Source organism: Pogona vitticeps, chromosome 1 (genome assembly GCF_051106095.1).
Source record: "Pogona vitticeps strain Pit_001003342236 chromosome 1, PviZW2.1, whole genome shotgun sequence".
Classification (NCBI taxonomy): domain Eukaryota; kingdom Metazoa; phylum Chordata; class Lepidosauria; order Squamata; family Agamidae; genus Pogona; species Pogona vitticeps.
The window spans coordinates 214,030,739-214,056,201 of NC_135783.1; the positions used below are offsets into that span (position 1 = coordinate 214,030,739).

The 25,463-nt window shown below is 41.8% G+C and overlaps 1 protein-coding gene across 3 annotated transcripts in view; it reads right to left on the reverse strand.

Annotated features, from left to right (window-relative positions):
• GALNT13 (polypeptide N-acetylgalactosaminyltransferase 13) overlaps positions 1–25,463 on the reverse strand; it is a 249,949-nt gene that overhangs the window by 205,157 nt on the left and 19,329 nt on the right. For all 3 annotated transcript variants that reach the window (XM_020797089.3, XM_020797088.3, XM_020797087.3), the window contains exon 2: positions 23,917–24,162. In XM_020797089.3, coding sequence (XP_020652748.1) covers positions 23,917–24,058 — 142 coding nt within the window. In that variant the 5' untranslated portion in view covers positions 24,059–24,162. The remainder of the gene's footprint in view (positions 1–23,916; positions 24,163–25,463) is intronic.

Genomic DNA, 25,463 nt, shown 5'->3' on the forward strand with positions numbered 1-25,463 from the left:
ATTCTTCCAGGAGCTAGTCTAGTCCTTCAAAAAAGTCATTTAAATTATTGAGAAATATTTTTAAAAAACATATTTCCAAGTACTGGCAGCCAACACTGCACTTTGTGACAACAGACTCTATAAGATAACATACACTGTGCTCCTCCTGCCTTACATTTTCATGTACTGATTCTGAGCTTCAGCTAGGAAAAGAGGAAAATATCTCTATATCTTGTCCATCCTCTGTTAATAACATGTTGACAGTGGCCGATCATTTCAGGTGCTCATTCAGTATCATTTCAGTCTTTGAAGGATAGGGTAGCCACACTGACACACATGTTCTAAGTCCATGTTCAGTCCATTTTCTAACACACAATTGCATATCTCTCAAACTTTTGCTACATATCAGCTGAAAGCCAGTAGCTGAAAGCTGCAACTACAGAATGCCCACTGAATCAATGGAACTTACAGAGGAGTTGACTCACCAAATTCCCACCAATTCAATGGGCCTAACTCTACTTACGACTGCATTTCAGCCACAGATTTTCACTCATCCAAGATTCATCAGCCTTACACGAATGGTTATTTCCAATTCAGGGCAAAGAGAAACAAAATCTCAGGATGTAAAACCCAGACCTAAATTGATATATATATACTCAACTAGGACTTAACTTTCCACAAATACTGCAAAGAATGCCCAATGTGTGCTGCTTTTCTCCCCAATGTCCCTATGTATAAACTTTCTTGCACAATTCAAAAGGTTCAAGGACATTGCAATTCTGCCTTTAGAAAAGAAATATTTATTTGAACTGAATGTGATTGAAAACCCTGAATGCCCTTCCCGAGGAAGACTGAGCACTGAGCCATGAAACCATGTTCATGGAACACAGAATTTATGCACTCAAATAAGTCACTTATAATAATTAAGCATGGCTCACAGAATAGTAACAAATAAACTACCTCAGTGGAAAGTGTACTCTAGAAGCAATAGAGATATTGTTTAGGAATAAAACTGTACATTGTTCCATGATTTAACAAAGCCAACAACACAAAACCTTTCTAATATCCTTTTAAAACTGTGCCAAAATATTAAAAAGCTTCAAAGGGTTATTTTTTAAAGCTATAATTTCCACACCCCTCAAGCCATCATGGCCATGCTGGCTGGCGGGATTCACAGAACAGAACTAGTATCACAGAACTGTAGACCTGGAAATAATCTCAGACAACCGAAGGATCTTCTAGTCAATCCCTGCTGATGCAGGAGGTTCTGGAGGATGTCATTAAAAAGTAATTTTTACAAGCTTTTATAGAATCTTTTTAAAAAAAAAATAAGTACTTTCATGCCAAAAGCATTTTATAAGTCAAGGTCTTTTTAGATATTCCACCACCCAAGCAATATTAAGACTGCACTGGTTTTCAGTTCCATGATTTTATTTAATTTACTGTGTTTCATATTCCATTTCAACATTCATTACTAAGACTGTCAGAGCAGCAACTTTATTTGCAAGGCACAAGAAAATAAACATGAACAATACAGTTAACGCTGCCAATGACCAGCTAGCATAAACACAGTGTGGCCACTTGAAAAGCCCTTGGCAAATAGGTCTTCAGCAGACCTACTGAAGATGCGATTAGAGTCAATACCAAGCTAGTTTCCCGGAAGAAAGCGATTTTTTAAATTTGCAGTACCATAGCTAAGAATGCCCTGATGTGTCTCATCACCTATCTGACTTTAGAGGTCAAAGGGGACTTCAAAGTACTGTAGATCTGTAAACCTGATGACTTTCCTCTTGCTAAGTAAACTTGAAAACTGAGTAGCCAGTACTTGTAAGGTCAGCACCCTTTGCCAAGGTGAATTGCATCTAATTGATAAAATGCTGGTGTGCATCTTGGCCCTGCAATCAAGCAGCATTAGCACTTGTACAATTGGGACACACCCTGGCATCTCATCAAGTACTGTAGCTGCTATTAGCTCCTGCAAGTTATGCAAAGCCTAAGAAAGCATTAATAGAATACTGTCCTACATTTGAGAATTTTCAACTGCAAAATAATTCCATACTGAATTCTAGACTATTTTGCCGTGGAAGTGCAGTTCATGTCCCCTTTCCAAAAAGAGATGAAAGACACTGTAGCAGCACGTTAATATATACAACATTTCTGACACACCAAATGCTCAGTTCATTAATGCCTTGAGCAGCCAAACAGATCAATATTCCACCATATCCAACAGTGCTTACTTACCAGGATGAGCAGAGTTATGTTTTCATTTTTGCCCTTGTAAATGGATCATAAAGTTTTATCAGCGGTGTAATAACCACTTTGTAAGCCTATCACTTTGATTTTTAACGTTACACTTGTCTAAACCGATAAAATACTATGAATGTGTTTTCTGCTGAGAATGCCAGGGACCTGTGATAAGATTCTGTTAATTTCTTCATTTCTTAGAGCTGGAATTGCTTTGAAAGAGCATCAGGCAGATATAGAACATTTCAAACCTCTCAGTCAGGAGATAATAATAGTCTGTCTTCCGCAGTACAGAGTGGTGCTGCTGAAGGGATTTATGTATCTTATTTTTAATATAAAAAAGAATAGTGGGGGAGGGATAACACTATCTCATGGGCAAAGCATTGGATCTCTATCAAAAAGGCAACTGAAAACATAATGGCAACATTCAGCAACAGCTTATTATGTGCTTCGTGTTCATATCTGAATGGACTCATAGTTAATTAATTGAGTAAAAGATAACACAGATAGCCTCTCAGGAGAAAAAGCTAAGATGATTCACATTTCAGAGTAGATCATAAAGAGCTAAGGTATCCCATTCCTATACTTCTCCTACATTAGCCTCTGATGTACTGTTTGATCACAAGCACTGAGCAAGGAAGGCCGCAGTCTTCACTATGATAGAAGTCTGTAACCCAAAGCACTGCTTAACAAGTAGCCTCCCCACTTAATTAGGAAGTCTCTGTGGAAGGACACACACCACTAACTCAAGAGTTCTTCTGAAAATACACTTCTGGCAACCAGCAAAATCCAGGTGCATCCAAAAAGCCCAAGTCAACTACCAGCTGCAGTCCCTTCACCAGGAAACTAGAATTCCAGCGACTCTTCTCTAGTCAGAACTAACTCTATGAGGAAGATCAAAGGCAAGTTGCCAAGTATAATAATTCCAGAGAATGGCCAAACAGCCCGAAAAACCCACAATAACCATCAATTCCAGATAAGTGTTACTGTTGCTAACACATAGTGTAGAGAGTTTTAATTTTATTTCAGAATATGAAAAAGGCAAGTCAAATTTCAAAAGGGGAATAATGTTTTTAGATCAGTAAGCCAATAAATCATAGTAAATCCAAATACAGAATAGAAAACAATTGCATAAAAGAAACACTACCATACATGTAGAAGGGGTAGCTGTGTTAGTCTGTATAAGCATTATAGGTAAAAGCAAAATAGAAATAAAAAGCAAAAAAAGACAAAACCATGGTGGCACCTTAAAAACTAACTTTTAACTTTTTAATATGAGTGTTTGTGGACAAATCCACTTCATCCGATATAAGACATGGAAGTATTTATACATGGCGTCAAAATATAGATATCAAAATACAGAGATCATGGTTAGTTGGTAAAAAGGTCTTTTATTGAAGGTTGTGTTGTAAAGAATTTGAGAAAAAGATGTTACCTACCTGTAACCATAGTTCTTCGAGTGGTCCTCTGTGAATCCACACAATTGGATATTACTGCCCCTGCGCAGGACCTCTTGGAAGTTTCTAGAGCTTAAAAATATGTGATTAGTGCGACATTCTCCCGTGGAGCACATGCTCCACCCGCCAGAGACCTCCTCAGTTCCCAAAAGTCCACCTCTGTTAGAGGTAAGTGTAGACGACAAGTGACGGACAGAGAGGAGGATGGGCGGGATGTGTGGATTCACAGAGGACCACTCAAAGAACTATGGTTACAGGTAGGTAACCTCTTCTTCTTCTTTGTGGTCTCTGTGAATGGACACAATTGGGTGACTAGCAAGCTCACTCACTGGTCGGTGGGACATCACTGAAATAAGGAGGCTGGGACAGCTCAGCCGAAGGCTGCATCACTCTTTGCTCGAACATCTAGCCGGTAATGAGACCAGCATTCCTGCACTCGGGGGAGCCGAATTTCATCTGCCTTCCGCAGCTCACCGAGTGAGAGACGGTGGGTTTGTGGTTGGCCGGCTGCCAGCCTTTTGCGGAGGGAACTGGCCAAGTCACCCTTTGCTCTGCAGGATTGAGCCCTGTTGCTTCTTGGCTGCCTCCTCCCCTTCCCTACATCAGCCACCTGGCTCAAGGGGAAAAAGAAGGCTTTTAAGCCGGAGCTGCTTCTGGGGCCCTTTCAGACCAGCATTCCTGCACTCGGGGGAGCCGAATCTCATCTGCCTTCCGCAGCTCACCGAGTGAGAGACGGTGGGTTTGTGGTTGGCCGGCTGCCAGCCTTTTGCAGAGGGAACTGGCTAAGTCACCCTTTGCTCTGCAGGATTGAGCCCTGTTGCTTCTTGGCTGCCTCCTCCCCTTCCCTACATCAGCCACCTGGCTCAAGGGGAAAAGAAGGCTTTTAAGTTGGAACTGCTTCTGGGGCCCTTTCAGACCAGCATTCCTGCACTCGGGGGAGCCGAATTTCATCTGCCTTCCGCAGCTCACCAAGTGAGAGACGGTGGGACTATGGCTGGGCTCTCGCCGGCTGCCAGATTCCCTGAAGGAACCGGTTGGGGAACAAGCTGGGAAACAGGGGGGTCTGAGGGGTCTCTGGGGCAACCAATAGAGACAATATACGGCAGGGGAAGATACGGCGGTGGGAGTAGAGCATGCCCGAGTAGGAGAAAGGAGGTTAGATACCTTACACCTATCCCCCTTTCTAGCTCTACTCCTAGCCAAATGGTACCAGGTGACCATATCAGCCACCCCCCGGGCCACATGGTATTGTTGGTAAATGCCAGGTCGGCAAAAAACAAGACTGCCCTCATCCATGACTTAATTTTGGATGAGGGGGCCGACCTGGCATGCATTACTGAGACCTGGGTGGGAGAAGAAGGAGGAGTTCCTCTATCTCAGTTATGTCCCCCTGGGTACTTGGTCCAACACCAGGGTCGCTCGGAGGGGCGGGGAGGAGGTGTGGCAATAGTCTACAAGGATTCCTTCCATTTTTCCAGGCTCCCTGTCCCCTTGGGAAATGGTCTAGAGGGCCTGTATTGTGTGTTGGGCTTGCGAGACAGATTAGGGATTCTGTTGGTGTACCGCCCACCCTGCTGCTTACCAACAGTCTCCCTACCTGAGCTGACGGAGGTGATCTCGGATCTGGTGTTGAGGACCCCCAGACTTTTGGTACTGGGGGACCTCAATCTCCATGCTGAGGCCACTTTATCAGGGGCAGCTCAGGACTTCATGGCCGCCATGACAACCATGGGGCTGTCTCAACATGTCATCGGCCCGACTCATGAGAAAGGCCATACACTTGACCTAGTATTCTCTGCGGGACAGGGGGATGGTGGTCCGGATGTGGTGGATTTATCTTTGACTCCGTTGTCATGGTCGGACCATTTCCTGGTAAAATTTAGACTCTCAGCCACTACTACCCTCTGCAGGGGTGGGGGATCAATTAAAATGATCCGCCCCCGGAGACTTATGGATCCTGAAGGATTCCTGAATGCTCTAGGGGAGTTTCCAGCTGATATGGTCGGCGCTCCTGTCGAAGCCCAGGTCGCCTTGTGGTACAAGGAGATGGCCCGGGCGGTTGACACGATCGCACCTAGGCGCCCTCTCCCTGCCCGCAGAGCCTATAAGGCTCCATGGTACACAGAGGAGCTTTTGGCCATCAAAAGGTTGGGGAGACGGCTTGAGCGCAGATGGAGGAAATATCGCTGCGACTATGACCAAACACAGCTTAGAGCCCATTATCGGGCCTACTCTGTGGCAATACGGCTGGCGAAACGCCAGTATTTCTCCAGCCGTATCGCTTCCTCGGTGTGTCGTCCAGCAGAGCTATTTCGAGTGGTCCGGGACCTTCTTCAACCTAATGGTTTGGTGGAGGTCCTGGACTCCTCAGTGGCTCGCTGTAACGAATTTGTTACGCACTTTGAGGGAAAAATTGCTCAGATTCGCAAAGATTTGGACTCCACTGTTGATGCAGAGCCCATGGTTGTGTCCAGTGCTCCGGACTTATGTCATAATTTATTGGATGAGTTTCAGTTGTTGCGACCTGAGGATGTGGACAGGGTGCTTGGATCGGTTCGTGCCACCACTACACAACTCGACCCTTGCCCATCATGGCTAATAAAGAAATCTGCCAGGGGAGTTTGCACCTGGATCCTGGAGGTCATCAACTCCTCGTTAAGAGAGGGAGTGGTTCCTGCCCCATTAAAGGAGGCAGTGATTCGCCCGCTCCTAAAAAAACCTAACCTGGATCCAGGTTTAGTGAACAACTATCGTCCAATAGCAAACCTCCCTTTTCTGGGCAAGGTGTTGGAACGTGTGGTGGCTGAGCAGCTCCAGGCTCTCCTGGATGAAACGGATTATCTAGATCCATTTCAATCGGGTTTCAGGCCGGGTTATGGGACGGAAACTGCCTTGGTCGCCCTGTATGACGACCTTTGCCGGGAGAAAGACAGGGGTAATGCATCCCTGTTGATTCTCCTGGACCTCTCAGCGGCTTTCGACACCATCGACCATGGTGTCCTTCTGGACAGACTGGCTGGGATGGGAATTGGAGGCACTGTTTTACAGTGGTTCCGTTCCTACCTGGCTGATCGAGTCCAGAAGGTGGTGCTGGGGGACAGTAGCTCTGACCCATGGCAGTTGCGTCATGGGGTTCCTCAGGGCTCTATACTGTCCCCCATGCTGTTCAATATCTACATGAAACCTCTGGGGGAGGTCGTTAGGAGGTTTGGGCTGAGGAGTCAGCAATATGCTGACGACACCCAGCTCTACCTCTCATTTTCTACCAATCCAGGTGTGGCAGTCACCGTTCTGAACTCGTGCCTGGACTCGATAATGGTCTGGATGAGGGTCAATAAACTGAGGCTCAATCCAGACAAGTCTGAAGTGCTGCTGGTAGGTGCCCCGCCAGATAGGTTAAAGGGCCATCTCCCTACCTTAGACGGGATCACACTCCCCCTAAAGGATAGGGTCCGCAGCTTGGGGGTGCTCCTTGACCCCAGTCTGACCTTGGAAGCCCAGGTGGACTCGGTGTCCAGGGGTGCCTTCTTACAGCTGCGGAGAATATATCAACTTCGCCCTTACCTGGATGAGCGGAGCCTGGCAGCAGTCACTCATGCACTGGTAACAACCAGACTGGATTACTGCAATGCGCTATACGTGGGGCAGCCTTTGAAGACGGTCCGACGACTGCAACTGGCACAGAACCAGGCTGCGCGGCTGGTAAGTGGTGCCGCCGCACGGACTCATATCACGCCGGTTCTGAAAAATTTACACTGGCTGCCGGTTGCTGCTCGGGCCCAATTCAAAGTGCTTACTTTGACATATAAAGCCCTAAACGGCTTAGGACCTGGTTACCTAAAGGACCGCCTTCTTCCGTATGTGCCTGCCCGTCCTCTAAGATCAGGCCAGGAGGCCCTTCTGAAGGTGCCATCTCTGAAAGAGGTGAAGGGGATGGCATGTCGGAATAGGGCCTTCTCGGTTGTTGCCCCCCAACTTTGGAACACCCTCCCTAGAGAGATCCGCCTGGCTCCGACACTCTTGGCCTTTCGGCGCCAGGCAAAGACCTTTCTGTTCACCCAGCATTTTAATTAATTACTTTTAATGTTTTAATTGTTTTAAGAAATATTTTAATATATGGTATTTTATACTGTTTCTTAAAATGTTTTTAATGTTTTTAGGTTTTAATGTTGTACGCCGCCCAGAAGCCATTGGCAATGGTGCGGCTAAAAAATATTGTAAATAAATAAAATAAATAAATAAATAAATAATGCGAGACAAAGGTCAACAGGGTGAACCAAGTGGCAGCACGGCAGATGAGAGAAATGTCAACACCTCGTTGAAAGGCAGTTGAGGTTGAAAGAGCTCTGATCGAGCATGTGTGAAGAGCATCTGGACCTGATTTGCCTGATAGCTCATAAGACAGAGAGTGATTGTCTGGACAATCCACCTAGATAGAGTTTGTGAGGATGCTGCTGAGCCCTTATGAGGGCCATGAAAGCATATGAAAAATCGTGAAGTTTTTCTAAGAGATCAAGTCCTGTCAAGGTAAAAACCTAAAGAGCGCCTGACATTGAGCATATGGAGCATGCGCTCAGCATTATTTTGAGGAGATGAAAAAAGTGAAGGTAAGATTAATGGTTGGTTTAACTGAAAGTGTGATACAATCATTGGAAGAAAAAAAATATCAGGGTAAAGGGTGACCTTGTCTGGATGAAATTGTATATAGGGTGGGTTGGAGTGTCCACCATATAAGTTGGTTGGAGAGTTCTTTGGATACTAGTAGCAGTTTGTAGGGGTGATCCTCTAAGGGGTCTAAAAGAGAGAGGAACTATGATTGAAGAGACCTCATTTTTAGTCTTGCATGTTGAATGACTGCCGTTGTGGAGGCCATGAGCCCAAGAAGATGCTGGGCATGATGAGCTGTGACATGGTGTAGAGGTCGAAAGACTTAAATTGTATTTTTGAATTTGTTGATCCTTTCTTATGGGAGAAAGGCATGAGCTTGGGAGGAGTCTAATTGAGCTCCTATGTAGCTAACAATTTGAGATGGCTCAAGGTGCGATTTTGAAAAATTTACTTTGAGTCCGAGATCTGCTAGGAGGTTTAGGGTAAAGCGGGCATCGTTCAACACAGTCTCGTAGGAGTCTGAGATGATCAGCCAGTAGTCTATGTATGGAAAGACTGTGAATCCCCACAGACGGAGGAAGGCGGCAACAGGGGCAAGACACTTGGTGAAATTACTGGGTGCTCTTGACAGACCGAAGGGGAGAGTGCAGAACTGATAGGTAGTATCGTTGAAATGGAAACGTAGACATTTTTGATGTTGAGGGTGGATGGAGACTCCAGTGGATCTGAGCCATGCATGGCGGCATAGGGCAATGGAAGTGGCCATTGCTTTCGACAATGTATCTACTATGTGTCTGGACGCTATGCGCTGTTGTTTAGCTAGGTTCGAAGCTTCAAGATGTATGTTTAAAGCTTCTGACTTGGTATCATCAGGAGCTGCCTGGAGCATTGGGAGTACCTGATTCCAAAGTTGGCACTGGCAGGATCCCATGGCAGCTTGATAGTGAGTGGATATGCAATGGCATATCTTACACATTTAGGTTCATCATAGTAAAGGGGCTCATTGATCTCGTCTCCATGGGAGTATGTATCATATCGTACATGGTACGGGTCTTGGTAGTCATCTCTCTGATGGTATCGGGAGGGTTCTCTATAGTATATGTATTTTCCACTTGGTGGTTCATATTCCACAGGAGAGAGGTATCTCTTTTTTGTTCAACGTTTACAAGGGGGCAATCTCGGAGGATAGAGCTCGGATATTGGTGGAGATACTGCCCGCCCTGTTAGTGCAGGGCTGGAATGGGCCAAGGCTGGTCTGGATGGGACATCCGCCACTGAGGGGCCAATACTTGGAGAGAGACTATCAGCCAAAGAAATGGACTGGCCTGGAGGTGGAGATGAGACATTGTCTAGATCCAAGACAGTCTCCGGAGCTTCTCGTGAAGATTCTTCTAAGATCGGTGATGGTATGGCCAACTGAAGTGGATCTGAGTGAGTAGATTGTGAAGATTTTCTTGGTTTCTTTATCTTAGTCTTGTCTTTTTTTGATTTAGATGGGTCCATCGATTTTGGATGCTTCATTGTCAGCATCAGCCTCAAAGAATTAGAATGGTCTTTTAACTTCGGAGAAGGTGTGGCTGGGTTCGAGACTGAGTGAGGTGGGTGTTGCCAAGAAGCCACTGGAGAGCCCGATTCCATCTATGGATGAAGAGATGTCTCCCAAAGGTGAGATGTGAGACATTGTAATCTTTATTTGAATGCCAATTTAGTTGATTTTTTACATTCTGTACAGTTATGGGTCTTATGTTGTTCTCCTAGGTAGAAAAGGCAACGATCATGCCCGTCAGAGAGCGGGATTTTGTTAGTGCAGAGCACACACCACTTGAAAGGCCCGGAGGTGCATAAAAGAAGCAGGGGAAAGGGGAAGGAAAGGGAGAAATAGATCGAGAAGGAAAGGAGAAAATGGGGGAAGTAAGAAAAAGAGGAAGAACTCACGAGGGAACACCAAATAAAGTAAAAACGGCCATGAGGTATGAAGGAATTAGGCTTTCAACAGCAAAACTGGTGGCTCTAGCTTGTTGAAAGGACTGACCTGAGCGGCAGCTAAAAGAAACTGAGGAGGTTTCTGGTGGGCGGAGCATGCACTCCACGGGGGAACGTCTCACTAATCACATGTCTTTAAGCTCTAAAAGAAGACTTCTCCAAGAGATCCTGCACAGACTCAGTAACACCCAATTGTGTGCATTTACAGATACCATGAAGAACCTCTGTCATGAAGTAACAACTGTAGAGAAATTTGAATGTTATTTAAATTGGCTATTTACAGCCATTGATGAACTTTTTCCCCCTACAAGCTTTCCTTTGTAATCAGTGGCAACAGTGTGTGAATTACCCCAGGCACAGGATGACCACAAGAGCAAAGTATCTGTTTTACCTTACATGTTTCTAAGGTAGGATCTGTTAAGGAGAGGAAAATATCTGGGAGATACAGTACAGTATAATATTTATAGTGTATCTGGTAGTGCCATAAAAAGCCTTGGCATACATTAAGTCCATTGACGCGTGTGTCTTATTTTAGCTGTTTCTCTCTGGATTCATCAAGAAAATAGGAAAAGTAGCTAGCCCATTCAATACACTTAAGAACCCGAGAATACATACATCATAGTCACTGAGTCAGTGCAGAGTACCAATCTTACCAATTCAAGGTTTGGGATCCCTCTTTTGCTCTTTGAATTTGCTATCATTATACCTTTTCCCACCCTTTTGTTAGATGACAACCATTAGGCAATCAAAAAGGGTTTTCCTCAGAACTTTCCAAAAGGCAGTTATTTCTGCATGTCTGAAATTATTATTATTTAAATTAAATTCAGCTGTAGGACAATTTACAACCTCTATTGAAAACTGAATAGATTGACTTTGGGCACCTCCTATGCTTTCTTATGTCCTATAAAACCCAAACGGCCTGCAATCTATCAACCTTCCCAGTGATTTAACCTTTCCTCCCATAAGCATACGAACACCTAAGATAGGCCCAGTTTCATTCTTTGGTCAATATGTTGTAATTTACACTAGATGTTACGCTAGACGTTTTCATAACTTCTTTAGAGTCAGGAATTGTAAACTGGACTGACTTCAACAGACAGCAGTCTTAATAAGCCAATGTGGAAAAAAATCAACACTTAAATCTTATTAACCCCTCCTTGCTCAAGGGAGCACACTGCAGAATATGGAAGATTGTCAAAATTTTAGCCTAATATGAAGCTGGTGAGGCAGAGCAAGCTGACCTGCCTGCATAGAATTACTTCAAAAGTTGAACCCAGCCAGGATTCTGCTCATCACACCAGTACACACCAGCCCACCAATGCTGAAAGCCAAGGAAGGAGAACCTGTGGTCCCCAGTCCTAATATGTGGCCTGTGGAATTACCAATAGGGTCTGTATTTCTTCAAAGACAAATAACCTGGCAGTTAATGCACTGCAGATGGAATTATCCTTAAACTCTTCAAGCAATAGCCATTGAAATAGAGAAAATAAGGTCTAGTCCACAAAACATATGCCACTAAATTTAAGATTAAAAGCTGTTGTATAGAGCCACAGGTGCAACTGATTGTTCATGCTATGAAGTAATACAACTGATTTTTTGGACTCTACGATTACTGAAATGTTTATATTGTTGTTTAAATTAAGATAAGAATAAGTCAAGGGATGAACAATAAAACTGAGTCAAAACCAAGAGGTTGCTAAAATTTTATACAAATGTGTGTATTTTTTTTTTTAAATGGATTGGTCCTACATAAAACTGACTCAAGATCTCTGCAGCATTTTCCCCCACGTTTAAAAAGAACACCAGTGAAGTTCAGGTTACCTCCAAGGGTATCAAAAATATATTTTAGAGCTGCTATTCAAACTCTGTGTGCCTTTTCAAATGAAGTTTGAAACTTTCTCTCTTGTCAAATAGTCTGGCCACAATTTTATTGATTATTTATACAAGAAGTGGCATAAACTGCAATGCTGAACTGCCACTAATTAACATGTCACCAATTGTATCCTTCATCACATACTAGTCACATGAGTTGGTGTACCGGATACAAGTGGCAATTCATTATGTAGCAGCAATTTGCTGCTACAGTTTACACTATTACACTAGTTTTTAACTGACCAATAAGATTCTGGCTCTCATTTCATGGAGGCCCAGCAAAACTGACATATTTCAAAACATATGTTCAGTTCACTCACTTGAAAATGAAAGGCACAAGATATCAGTGAGAATAACCATGTCAAATATACAAGAACCTTCATAAATTTTAGATCACCCACTAATTTCTTTGTCATCCTCTTAAAAGGTACCATGTGCTCTAACCCTGCTTTACAACACTTTCTGAAAATGATAAATGCCATACAAACACGTTGATCCAATGGTCCCTTCACCCACTGCAAGTTCCAATGGGCAGGATTCCAATCTAGGACTCAAAAGCTGATGTCCACAAACAAATCTTCATCCAAGTACATGACACTCTCTTGCTCAAAGTGAGGTAGTACACCTTGAGTCTTCTCTGGCTGTCGTTTTTTCCCTCACAGCTGCACTATGCGTGGTATACCTAACTTCCAAAGTTAAGATACTGACTCCCATCAGAATTAAAGACTTCCTCCTCCCATCCAGCTCCCATGTCTTCCGAACAATGAAAAAGACTGCTATGGAACCATGGGACAGACATAGGGAGAGTTTATTTATTTTTTTAAAAAGGCCCTGGATCATGATATCATCAGCTTTCATGCACAGCTGCATGAAGAGGATTTCAGTCATAGTTTGCCTAACACATGTAATGGCTAGATAAATATGTTTCCCTGGAAATTCGTAATATGAATGCTTCAGGCTCTAATTTGGCCACAGCTCCAAGCTTATCACAGCTTCCAAATGTCTTGTTCGTGTATCATCACACATTTCACTTCACAGGAAGAAATTCATTTAAATTTGATATTTATGTTATCATACACTAAACGATGCTGGCAAATACTATTTCCACACAACAGGAACACATAATTCATTCACTGTGTTCTGAAAGCAATAACATTTCTAGGCTGATAGGATACATGCCAATATATAATATCTTATTCTTCTGAAAGATCCTGGGATCTATTATTTATTATCAACCTATCAAATTATAACTGTGACTGCAATCCCATATCCTTATTCCTGGCAGGAAGCTCCATGAAACATAGCCAGATGTACCTCTGAGTGATATTTCTAGAATGGAACTGAGAAGTATTTGAATTAAGGGCTAGCACATCAATTTGCAGCACTTGCCATTTTAATTTGGAAGATCAGTCCGTAAGACATGGTGCATCAAACCAAGCAGTCATTTCGGCAGTATTTTCTGACCCAGTTTTTTAAAAAAAGGTAAATGCATGTACAAACAATAGCTTTTAAAAGCATTGAAGGAAAAACTACATTGCACTCTTGGCTTATGCATTTTGCCTAAAGTTAATCAAACAAGCAAAGGAAACTATTTTCTGAGCTATTCATTGCCTACCAGCTTTTCCCCTACTTCTGGAATTGACCAACTGAGTAAATGAATTCAGCCACCTGTATGATGGCTGAGTTCTAGGCTCAGTAAATCAAACAGGATACTTGCTATGTATTTTAACTTTTAACACATTTATGCAATATAGAACTATCAGCATGAATGATCAAAAATTGCAGGGTCATTATAAAATCAGCAGAAATATTTAAAAATTCCAATACATGTCACTTGGCTATGAAACCGATATTCATTAAAAGGGACGAATCATAGTACAGAGGTAAAGCACTGATTTCTTGAGAGAAATCCTTTGTAGATCCCAGGAAGGCTGGAAATATTTACATCTAATAAGGAGATAACTGACTATCAGTCAATAACAAACAGCACTGAGATAGATGGAGCAACAGTCTGACTCAAAATAAGAAAGCTTCCTTTCTCATTATCACTGAAAATCCCAAATCGCTCTAATAATATCTTGGGAGTCTGTCAATGCAAATTTGAGATCCATCTATTGGGGTATTTTAAAATGCATTTAGTTAATGCAAAGAAAAATGACCTCTATAGACAGAAGTCATTTTTCAGCATTCGCAGACGGAGGCATCAGCCCTGTTTCTGTAATTGTTAACAGATGGAAGTCCCTATCCTGTGATTGAAGTTGTACGTTCTGGCATAGCAGATTAAATAGGGCTGAAAGGCCATTAATGTCACCAAAAGCATGTTTATAAACAGCACCAGAACTCTAAAAAGGCATTGCTGTCCTTAGGTATACATGCCAAATTGTTTTACTCACAAATATTTAGCAAAGATCACAGTTAAACTTGAAAAGAGAGTAGTTTAAAGGAAAACCCTTTTAATCACAGCACCTAATATTCAGAAATGGTGGGTATACTTTCGATTTGATGCCACAGTAAAAATACATTTTAGAAAAAAAGTCAAACACTGTTTATTTCTCTATGCTGCCTTAGAAACTAGACCCTTTTGCTGATTCAGGCTTTCCTCGCCTTTGGCAACTGAGCTGGCTGAATCAGTTCAGAAGATGACAAACAGATCATTCCATACTCAAATGATCCATCAGGCACTTCGACTTTTAGCAGAGACAGCAATTTGATGCAGCTATCATACAAAACAAAATAATAGGGAGAACTGATTTATTCTCAGGTTCTATTTACAAACCATTTAATCAACTGAAGTGAGCATTTATCATAAAACTGATGGGCTTTTCCATTCTCCTTCTCCTGTATGCATTCTGAAAATGAATTAAAAATGCAGGAGTTAAACTGGGCCAGTTGAATGCGACATGCCCTAATCTCATTAGAGGCTCAAACTACTTTGCTTCCCTTTTATAAACTATGCCTTACGAGTCAGGAAGTACAATTGATCATGACTAATCTATTAAATACGTTTTACTTCCTATTTGGCTTTTGACTTCTCCAATTACTTTCTGCTCTTCACTGATTAATTTTTTTCTTAATTACTATGAATTCATAGGAGTCATTCAGAATTTTTCATTTCTGCTTTGTAAATCAAGTAGAAATAGTGCAAGAGCCTGTGCAAAATACATATAGCAAAACATAATGAATGTTTAGCCATTTATAAATATTTTACAAAAATCGTGGTATTCTAAGAATGCCAATCGTGTGACAAATTGCCAAGCATCTGGGGAGTGGTAGCATCCTGAAAATATACCATTATCTAGATCAGGGGTGAGGTCGATTTGGCACTTTATATGGAAACTGGGACTTGCTCTTAAACATTTTTATTTTTTATAAATGCAAACACATTCTTTCCCAAACCCTAGCAGCCCACCCCATCACACCAACAGGAATAATCCGAAATGGAATTCCCACAATGTAGCTGTGCTACACATAGTCCCCACCCCTAGACTCTCCCCATCATCTGGACAACTGATTACAATAAACTCCGTATTTCTTCTGAGTTCCCTAGGGCAGTGTGTGCATTTTTGTTTCTTTCTAAAATCTTAAAAGTCTCGGTCTTCCCATCCCTCATCTTGAAAAGGTTCTGTGTCCAATAAATTGGTGAGATTATCCAGACACAGCATTTGCTCTGCAATACTTGATCAAGCACTGATTATATTTATATCTTTCTTTCCATTCAGACAATGAAAGGCTTAACTCAGTACCAAGAGCGATCAAAAAAGGGATAAAACCCCCTCTGTCACACTTTTAAAACTACTTTAGGTGGACTGCCGTTTTTGTTCTGCTTTTTATAAGGGAAGGTGTTCAAGTAGCAAGAGCTTCTTAGATCAGAAGACTTCGATTTTATTGTTAACCCAATAAAAACAAACAAAAACAGCACAGAGGATAATTTCTAAAGAATTAATTTAACATTTTTGAAATAGTTGTTTTGAAAAAGAATTTGCATTCCAGTTAGCCATAGTATGGAGTGACCCAGTGCTGTGAATATCTCTGAGCAGAAGCTTCCAGTTATAATGGCAATCTAAAAACAAACAAACAAATAAAAAACCCACTCCAGCACATATCATTTTCAAAGGTTTTCCTCAGAATGTTTGAAAGAGTTCTTTTGAAAGACAGGTTATTATCAATGGATTACCATTACAAAGAACTGAGACTGGAACTTTGCAATTTTGGTGCTAATTTTTTTTTAATGTAACTAAAACAGAATATCATTTTAACGAGTTTCTTCAAGCTTTCTAAAAGAATTTTGAACTCCATTTTTGAAAGATTTTTTTAAAGAGAAAGATTTCTTAAGAAAAAAAGAGATAGGCTTAGACAGAAATTCCAGAAAATTCATTCTTATTCAGCACCAACTAGCATGAAGGAGAACAAATACCACATCTGAATGGTCCCAAAGATGCTCAGTGATTTGCTTACTAAGTCTGCTGGCCTTCCAGCACCTCCATACTGTGAAGTGTGACTGCAAGCCTCCCTTTATCCAAACCTTTAAATCCCTCTGTACATTTAGCTGAATCCAAACATTTAACTATGAAACTTTTTCCAGAAGAATGATCAACCTTTCTGTGTCATTGATAGCATTACTCCATCAGACACATGACATTGTAAGGTTGTACATCATTCAGGAATGTGCCTCTTTATGTGTGTGTTCTAAGAAGCTCCCTCTACAGTTATGGCATACTACCATTCACAGTATGGAAGATGTAAAGTTTCATTTAAGATTGCATTTTTTCAGGACCCTGTATGGTGTAATCATCAAATATTCATGCTTCCTAGACAGGCTGCTAGAGTCTCTTAAACTTAACTTCTCTCCATAAATCAAAGAAACTAGGATTTTTAAATTTAGATTTTCACTTTAAAACCAGGATTTATTTATTGCATGCTCATGTCATCTGTCGCATTTAGGGTCTTCAGTTGACAGCAATGTGTACATCACTGCCACTCATTCGCTACAGTTTTACAATAATCTGTTTTGTAATCTTTCAAGCTGTGAGAGGATATTCGCCTAGGATATGAAGAAGGAACATAGTATCGGCCAATATGCAATTTGTTGCAGAAGACTCCTGAATGTCATTTCTTTTTTCGACAGTCCTCATAAAAACTCAAGTGATACATCAGTTGAAAGCATGGCTACATATATGTGACACAATATAGCAGGTCCCAAAGTCAGAATACAGTGGTGCCTCGCTTAGCGAGTGCACCGTATAGCGATGTTTCCGTATAGCGATCCCTTTTTCGGGATCACTATATGGAAACATACCCGATCTTCGCAATGGGGAAAACCCACATTGCGAAGATCGGGTATTGCGGCGGCCATTTTGGAGCTGCCGAACAGCTGATCGGCGGTTCCAAAATGGCCGCCGGAAGCCCGGAAATGGCTGCCGGCAGCCGTTTTTGCGCCCTGCCCTCGCTTAGCGAGGGCGCGAAAATGGCTGCCGGCAAGGGGAATCCTCGCTGAACGGGTAAGTAAGCAAGGTATTGGAACACATTAAACTAAGTTTAATGCGTTTCAATACGTTTCCCCTACCCGTTTAGCGACGATTCCGCATAGCGAGGGTTAATCCGGAATGGATTAACCTCGCTATGCGGGGCACCACTGTATATGGAAACACTATCTGTATCCTTTTACTGTAGACAAAGAAAAGGCAGAACTGCTCAATTCCTATTTTAGCCAAGTCGTTAACCAAAAGACAGACTATGACCCTCCAGACAAATGTGAAGTGCAAATGGAGGGAGCAGGATTGAAGCTGGATATTGAGAAACAAACAGTCTAGGAATACCTTATTACCTTGAACAAGTTCAAATGAGGTTTGGATGAATGGCATCCAAGAGTATTGAAGGAACTGGCTGAAGCACTCTCAGAACCACTGTCCATTATTTTACTGAAATCATGGGAAATGGGTGAGATGCCAGAGGATTGGAGGAGGGCCAATGTTGTCCCTATCTTCAAAAAGAGCAAAAAGGAGAAACCTGGGTGTTACAGACCAGTCAGGCTGATTGATATAAATCCCTGGGAAAATTCTGGAACAGATTATAAAGTGGTCAGTAAGCAAGCACCTAGAAAACAATGCAGTACGAACTAGAAGCCAACAAGGATTTATCAAGAACAAATCATGTCAGAATAACCTGATCTCATTTTTTTTGATCAAGTAACTTCCCTGATAGACAGAGGGAATACTGTATCTCTTGATTTCAGCAAAGCTTTTGACCAAGTGCCCCATGGTATTCTGATTAGCAAGCTAACTAGGTGTGGGCTGGACAGAACAACTGTCAGCCAGATACACAGTTGGCTACAAAATTGTACTCAGAGGGTGATGATTAATGGCTCCTTCTCAAACTAGGAGAAGGTAACAAGTGGGGTTCCCTGGGGCACAATGCTATTCAACATTGTCATTAATGACCTGCATCAAGGGGTGCAAGGAATGCTAATCAGATTTTGCAGATGACACAAAATTGGGTGGAATAGCTAATACCTTGGAAGACAGAAAGAAAATTCAAAAAGATCTTGATAGCCTTGAGATAAATACAAAATCCCAGCCGTGAAAGCCTTCGTGAATACACAAAATTCTATACCTGGAGGGAGGGGAACCCCAGGTGCACAGCCACAATATGGGGGATACCTGACTCAGTAATACTATAATAATAACAATAAGCTTTGAGTAAGCCTTGTGAGGAAAGATTGAAAGAACTGAGCAGATTTAGCCTTGAGACAAGAAGACCAAGGGGATATTGTTGTTGTTTAGTCATTAAGTCATGTCTGACTCTTTGTGACCTCATGGACCAGAGCACGTGAGGCCCTCCTGTCTTCCACTGCTTCCCGGAGTTTGGTCAAATTTATGTTGGTAGCTTCGATGACACTGTCCAACCATCTCGTCCTCTCTTGTCCCCTTCTCCTCTTGCTTTCACATTTCCCCAACATCAGTGAATAGCACTTTTCAAATTCATGAAAGGCTATCATACAGAAGAGGGGCAGGATCTGTTCTCAGACATCCTAGAGTGCAGGACATGCGACAATGCGCTCAAGTTGCAGGAAGCCAGGCTTTGGTTGAATATCAGGAAAAATGTCCTAACTGTTAGAGCAGTACAGCAGTGGAATAAATTACCTCAAGAGGCAAAGAGTGCTCCAACACTGGAGGCATTCAAGAAAAATTTAGACAACCACCTGGCAGATATCCTTTGATTTGTTTTCCAGCATTGATCAGGGGAGTGGACCCGATGGCTGTATAGGCCCCTTCCAACTTCATTGTTCTATGATTCTATTTTAGGTACATAAATGGTTCCACTGACTTTCTTTCTATCTGGGTTTTAACTCTCTTTCCATTATATATATTATATGGAAAGAGAGTTAAAACCCAGATAGAATATATATCTCCTTCTGAATACTGTTCCTTCAGAATTAAAGATTCTCACAGCTCTGCTGAAGGAAGTTGTCATGAGTTTCATTTTTACTATGGAGTTATGTTCAAGAGGAAATAAGACATAATGGTTGTTGCAGCTTTACCAGAACTCATGAAGAACAATGAGAGGCTGAGGCTTGCTACTAATGTGTTTGGACTTAAAAAAAATTCAACATGCTGTGTATGGTAAATGATTCCTGCTGTTAATCTAGTTGAATATAGTTTTCAATACTGCAAGATTTTCTCTCTCTCATGTTGGCAGGTTGCTGTTCAGCATTAGCATCTTCCTATTTATAGAGCCCACATCTTTTTTAATATACTGCTCAGAATGCTTATTCTCATGAAATGGCTTTGTGCCCATCTTTATCTGGCAGACAATGAATTTGTGAATGCTAAAATTCTTGTTAGATGACTTGTAAGATGACTTGTAACATTAATAGTGACTGTCTGCTCAATGTCACATCAACAGAAAACTCTTAGAATTTTTTTTTCTTGTCCAATGCATGAAGAATTCTGAAATGTCAGTGGGAGTCTCACACAGTTTGGATTACTGAAAACAAAGAATAAGCTGGACAAGGCAATACACAAATAATTGTGGTTACCAGTGTGTATGCAATGGAGAAACCTGTGAAATAGGTAAGCAAATTCGATGTAAGGAAACAACTATCATGCAATTTGCTCAAAATCCTCAGCTTTTTTCGAGAATTCAATAGACTGAAATTCCTGCTGAAATTTCCTATTTTATTTTCAGTCAAGTCTTTCTTTATGATGGCCAAAGACATTTCACATAAACAATTAAGCTCCATAATTATTTCAGAAGATTGTCACAGTTGGAACAGAATTTACTGAAATGTAAGATTTCTATAGCTGCAATTAAAAGGTATACTCTTCAACACTGACGGGCATGGGAACCTTTTCTGTAGTCCTTTGGTGCTTCTGTGAGCTACATGGATACATCCAGAAATCTGAACAAACTTTCTCAGTACCTTTTAAACACACCAGGCAAGTGTGAAATTCACCAAACTTTGTGAAATGTTTTTCTGTTTTTATTATAAATATAGTGGTGCCTCGCTTTACGATCACTAATGACGAAACTGCATTATGACGAACTTTTAGCGATCACTTTTGCGATCGCTTTACAATGTTTCCTATGGGGGAATTTTGCTTTGCGATGATCGGTTCCCTGCTTCGGGAACCGATTCTTCGCAATACGATGATTTTCGGACAGCTGATTGGCGGTTTCAAAATGGCAGCCGGGTAAACAAAATGGCCCCCTGCTGTTTTCTGGGATGGATTCCTCTCTGCACAGGCAGAGAAAATGGCCACCCTATGGAGGATCTTCGCTGGACGGTGAGTTTCAAGCCCACAGGAACACATTAATCGGGTTTTAATGGGTTTCTATGGGCTTTTAAATTTTGCTTTACGATGTTTTCGCTCTACAGGGATTTCGCTGGAATAAATTAACACCATTAAGTGAGGTACACCATTGTACAAGTTTCCCATCAGCCATATCATACAGAGCAAGGATGAGCTTCTGCTGGAATTCCTCAGCTCTGTTAATGAGGTGGAGTGGGGTGTACACTTCCTTGAGTTGCTTTTTGTGCTTTTTCTTGTTCATCTGGAATGGGGTTAGAGTATGTGTGCATGTGTGTGTTTTGATACTGCCTTGAAAGACATGGTTTTTCATCAAAATGCTGAAATTGCAACCTGCTCACATTAGAATTACTTTTAGCCTAAAAACATAATGGAAGTTCCAAGTTCAATGAAACCTTCATATCTGAAACTGCAAATTGTTGCCATAATGAACTGGTAGTATAAAGACCCCTCATGATGGCCTTGATCTCATCCTGTGCATTTCAATTTTTAAACCAGACACTGGGAAGAGATGTTCTGTTCCTCTGCCTCCCATTATTGAGGAGTTTTGCAACATCCCAACCACCTTCTTTTCAAAGGGCCTGATAATTCTGAAAGCCAATATCCAATATGGGATTGCTACTGTGGGAATGGCAGATTCCAGCAAAATCTGATGTGAAGAATGGGATACCACACCCCCATTGCAGCCCATACATCCAAAAAAATTAGGTATGGAAAAGCTGGAAACTCTCTAGAGCTGGTTTTCAGACAATACAGAGTTCTGTAAGGAAGAAACCCAAGAAAGTTTCATGTCAGTTGCAAACAGAATGCTAGATTACGAGCATATTTAATACGAGTTTACTCGTGTTATTAAATATTATTATTAAGCATTATTTTAAAAATAATGTTAAACATTATTTTTTAAAAAAGCAAAGCATGTTGCTTATATACCACCCTATTCAAGCACTCTCTGGGCGGTTTACAAGTTAATTATGCAGGCTACACATTGGCCCACCCAGAGTGAGATGGGTATTCATGACCTCAGAAGGATAGAAGGCTCAACTTTGAGCCGGCTATCTGGGATTGAACCCCTGGTCATGAACACAGTTTTGGCTGCAGTACAGCAGTTTAATCAATGCACCATGAGGCTCTTACTAAGAACCCCTTTTGAACTGATAGCATTACCATGAGCTGAATTATCCTCCAAAAAAATTTATGCTGCTTCCTGTAGAGATAATTTCCCTCTTTTAGGGCAGTCTACCATTCACCAAGATGCATGCATTAATTCAGCAGCTATTTCTTCAACACAGTTGCATTTGACATAGTGTCTATGGTGATTAAGAATACTGTATCAAGGAATTTCCTACAGCAAGTGGTATCTTTTATTTCAACAGCAAGTTGAGGGCACTGACAATTTCATACCTTCATTTGTCACAATGACACAACCTCATGGGAAAATGATGTTGCCTATCTTCAAACAGCACCTGCTCATGACACAATTTCCTAGTAATCTTGTTACTAGGGACTTCACAGCTCTAACATCTGGTGGCTGTTGGAGATTACAGAGATTCCTTCCCAAAGTAAGCCCCCCAAAACAGAAATGCATTTCAAGGATAACAATAGCTATAACAAGGATAACGTATTTAATTTGGGACAAATCCCACACAAAGCAGCAAGACTGAACATTTCAGATACAAATACGTCTGTGGTACAAGGTGCAGAGTTTCAGACACATTTAAAATTGATCCATACTAATTCTACGATGAAAATCTTTATTAAATTAATAAAGATTATGAACAGTGTTAACAGCACAGAACCGAAAATGCAATCTACATAGACAGATACCTCCATTAATCCGTCAATACTTTTAACTCCAAGAATTATATTCTCACATAATGGTAATGGGTTCTTACATATAAACAAATTTGTCTTAACAATCCTTAGTGAGTAACGAAAGTCATGAGATCTGAAACTGTTTGAGGGCATTATGGACTATATATTTAAAGTGGGGTAGGTGGGGCTCGTCAGCCATGGAAGGCAGCCCATCTAGGAGAAGGAAAACTCCGATTTCAAACCCCCACTGCCTTGTGGCTATATCCACTCATGGAAAAGGCTTCAGGAGTTAACCTCGAGGCAAAATCCGGAGCTGGAGTCCCGAAGGCAGCATGTGTCGTTCTGCCAACTCCTGCGATGTTGCTGGAACCACTTGTATTGGCTCTTGCCTTTCCATTGGACCATTTCAGCAATGTGGAGAGGGGGGGATCTGCTGCTTGGGTAACAGCCTATCCTCCATATTACTTTACCCAGGCTTCATGCTCTGGAGAGGACACTCCTCGATTCAGAGCATGTTACCATAGTCTCTCGAGACTGAAGGATGCCTATGAGATTTAAAGTGAATGGGGTGTATATATATATATATCCAATCACCTCCCCCTCACTTGCTTCACCAGCCCAATCACCTCCCTCCCTTGCTGGCTCCCCCCCCCAACCTGCCCAATTGCCCTTTTGCCCTCTCACTTACCATGTCCCATTGCTCACTCACCTGCCCACCCCTGATTCACCTGTCCCCATGCCTTCCCTCTTGTCCGCCTTCCCTTCTCTTTCTGTTCTCCCTGTCAACCCCTCCCTGTTGGCCCCACCTGATAGATGGAGGTGGCAGCACTGGCGTGACTTTAACCAAATGTTTAAAAAAAGAACTCTCTGCTGGTTTATTCCAGCAGTGGGAACAGGTCCTCGGCCTCATTAAATGCATCCATGTATGGTCAGAAGGTCTGAAGAAATCAGAACTTCATTTTGTAGAACAGAGAAAGAGAGAGAGAGACGCCTTGTTATATAATTCTTGCCAAATAAATTCAACAACTGTATAACAATTCATACTCCCAGATGCCAACTCCTCCGAGCAGCATGCATGCATCACTGGAAAAAAAAGAGTTTAGGACCCCAGCACACCAGGGCAACGGACACGTATCCACCAAACTGTATCTTACCCCTCAGAGCAGGAAGCAGGGACCTCTCCTTCTTGTCATCACATTTGTTACATTCACTGAAGTACAGGAGTAGGAAGACGTCCACAAGCACCCACATCAGAGATGTGGCAAGAACCACCTTGCAGTAGACAAATCTCCTCATGCTTTGTTTCGTTTTAGCAGCACAGTGCAGTAAAGGCAGGTACTGCTTTGACGGAGTATCAAAGCCAGAGATGCCAGCATGAACACAAAGATGAGAACATCCCCCTGAAAATTGAGAGAAGATGAGAATTAATTCACAAGCAAGCAGGTGTACAGGCAAAAAAGTGTGTGTGTGTGAATGTAATCTATTTCCCCGCTTTCCTTCCCAATAAATACATTTCCATAGAACACAAGAAAATAAGATCCCCAAACAGCTTGAGCTTTTCCAGTTGAAAAAAATGCAAACAAAACACAGAATCCATATGTATGTTGTATTTTTTGAACATTCCCATTTGCACTGTTTGCAAGAGGCATATATTTTTGAAGCAATAACAGATGTATATAAATATCTGCTCACTCAGAAAAACAGACAAAGAGTATGTAAGCTTAGGATCCAATGTGTTCTCAAGTGGAATGATTCGTTACAGTGACACCTAACCGTATTTCAGAACACTTTCATCTGCTATAATTAAAAGTGCCAATCTGGAGGCACTTTCCCCCCCACACCTGCCAGAGTAACTCTTGCTGATTATGTCCTAGTGGGCAGATGTGCCATGACAGCAATAGAAAATTGTATGTTGGTTGGTTGTTTTTTTAATAACTCTTGCAACTTCTGATCATTTTTCTCTAGAAACACTGCTTTCTATTTAAAGCCACATGACTGAACCAATGTGGGATTGGTACAAGATTGTCATCAGACATCTAAAAAACATAGCTCCTTGCCAACAGGAGCTTATGTTTTAAGAAACAAACTAATATTATTAATTAATCTGTCATGTATGAACCAAACTCCTGTTGTATAGTTGAGTCATTCATACTACAGTGGCCCATTGAGTCAACTTCTTCATAAGTTGCACTGCTTCAAACACCAACAAACTGGAGCAAACTCAGATTAGAACAACAAGGTTGATAAGGTGATTGGGGGAAAAGCCCTTCAAGATAAGACTGTGAAGGCACTGGGCATGTTTAGTATAGAGAAATAAGGGGTATGGGGAGATACAACAGCACTTTTCAAATATTTGAAAGATTAGGGGCAGCATCTGTTCTCAATCACCCCAGAGTGCAGGACACATAATAATGGGCTAGACTTACAGGAAGCTAGATTTCACACAAGTACCTTGGGAAGTGGTGAGTGCTCCAATGCTGGAGGCATTCAAGAGAAAATTAGACAACCATCTGTTAGACATACTTTGATTATTGAGCATGGGATTGGACTTGACAGCCTCATGCATCCCTTCCAACTCCATTATTCTAGGACTCCTTAGTTGAAGTCATAACAACCACTTGTACAAAGTCAAGTGATGCCAATGACACCATTCAATGGGATTTCAGGCTGTGAGGTTTACTTCTTATTTACATCCTATTTT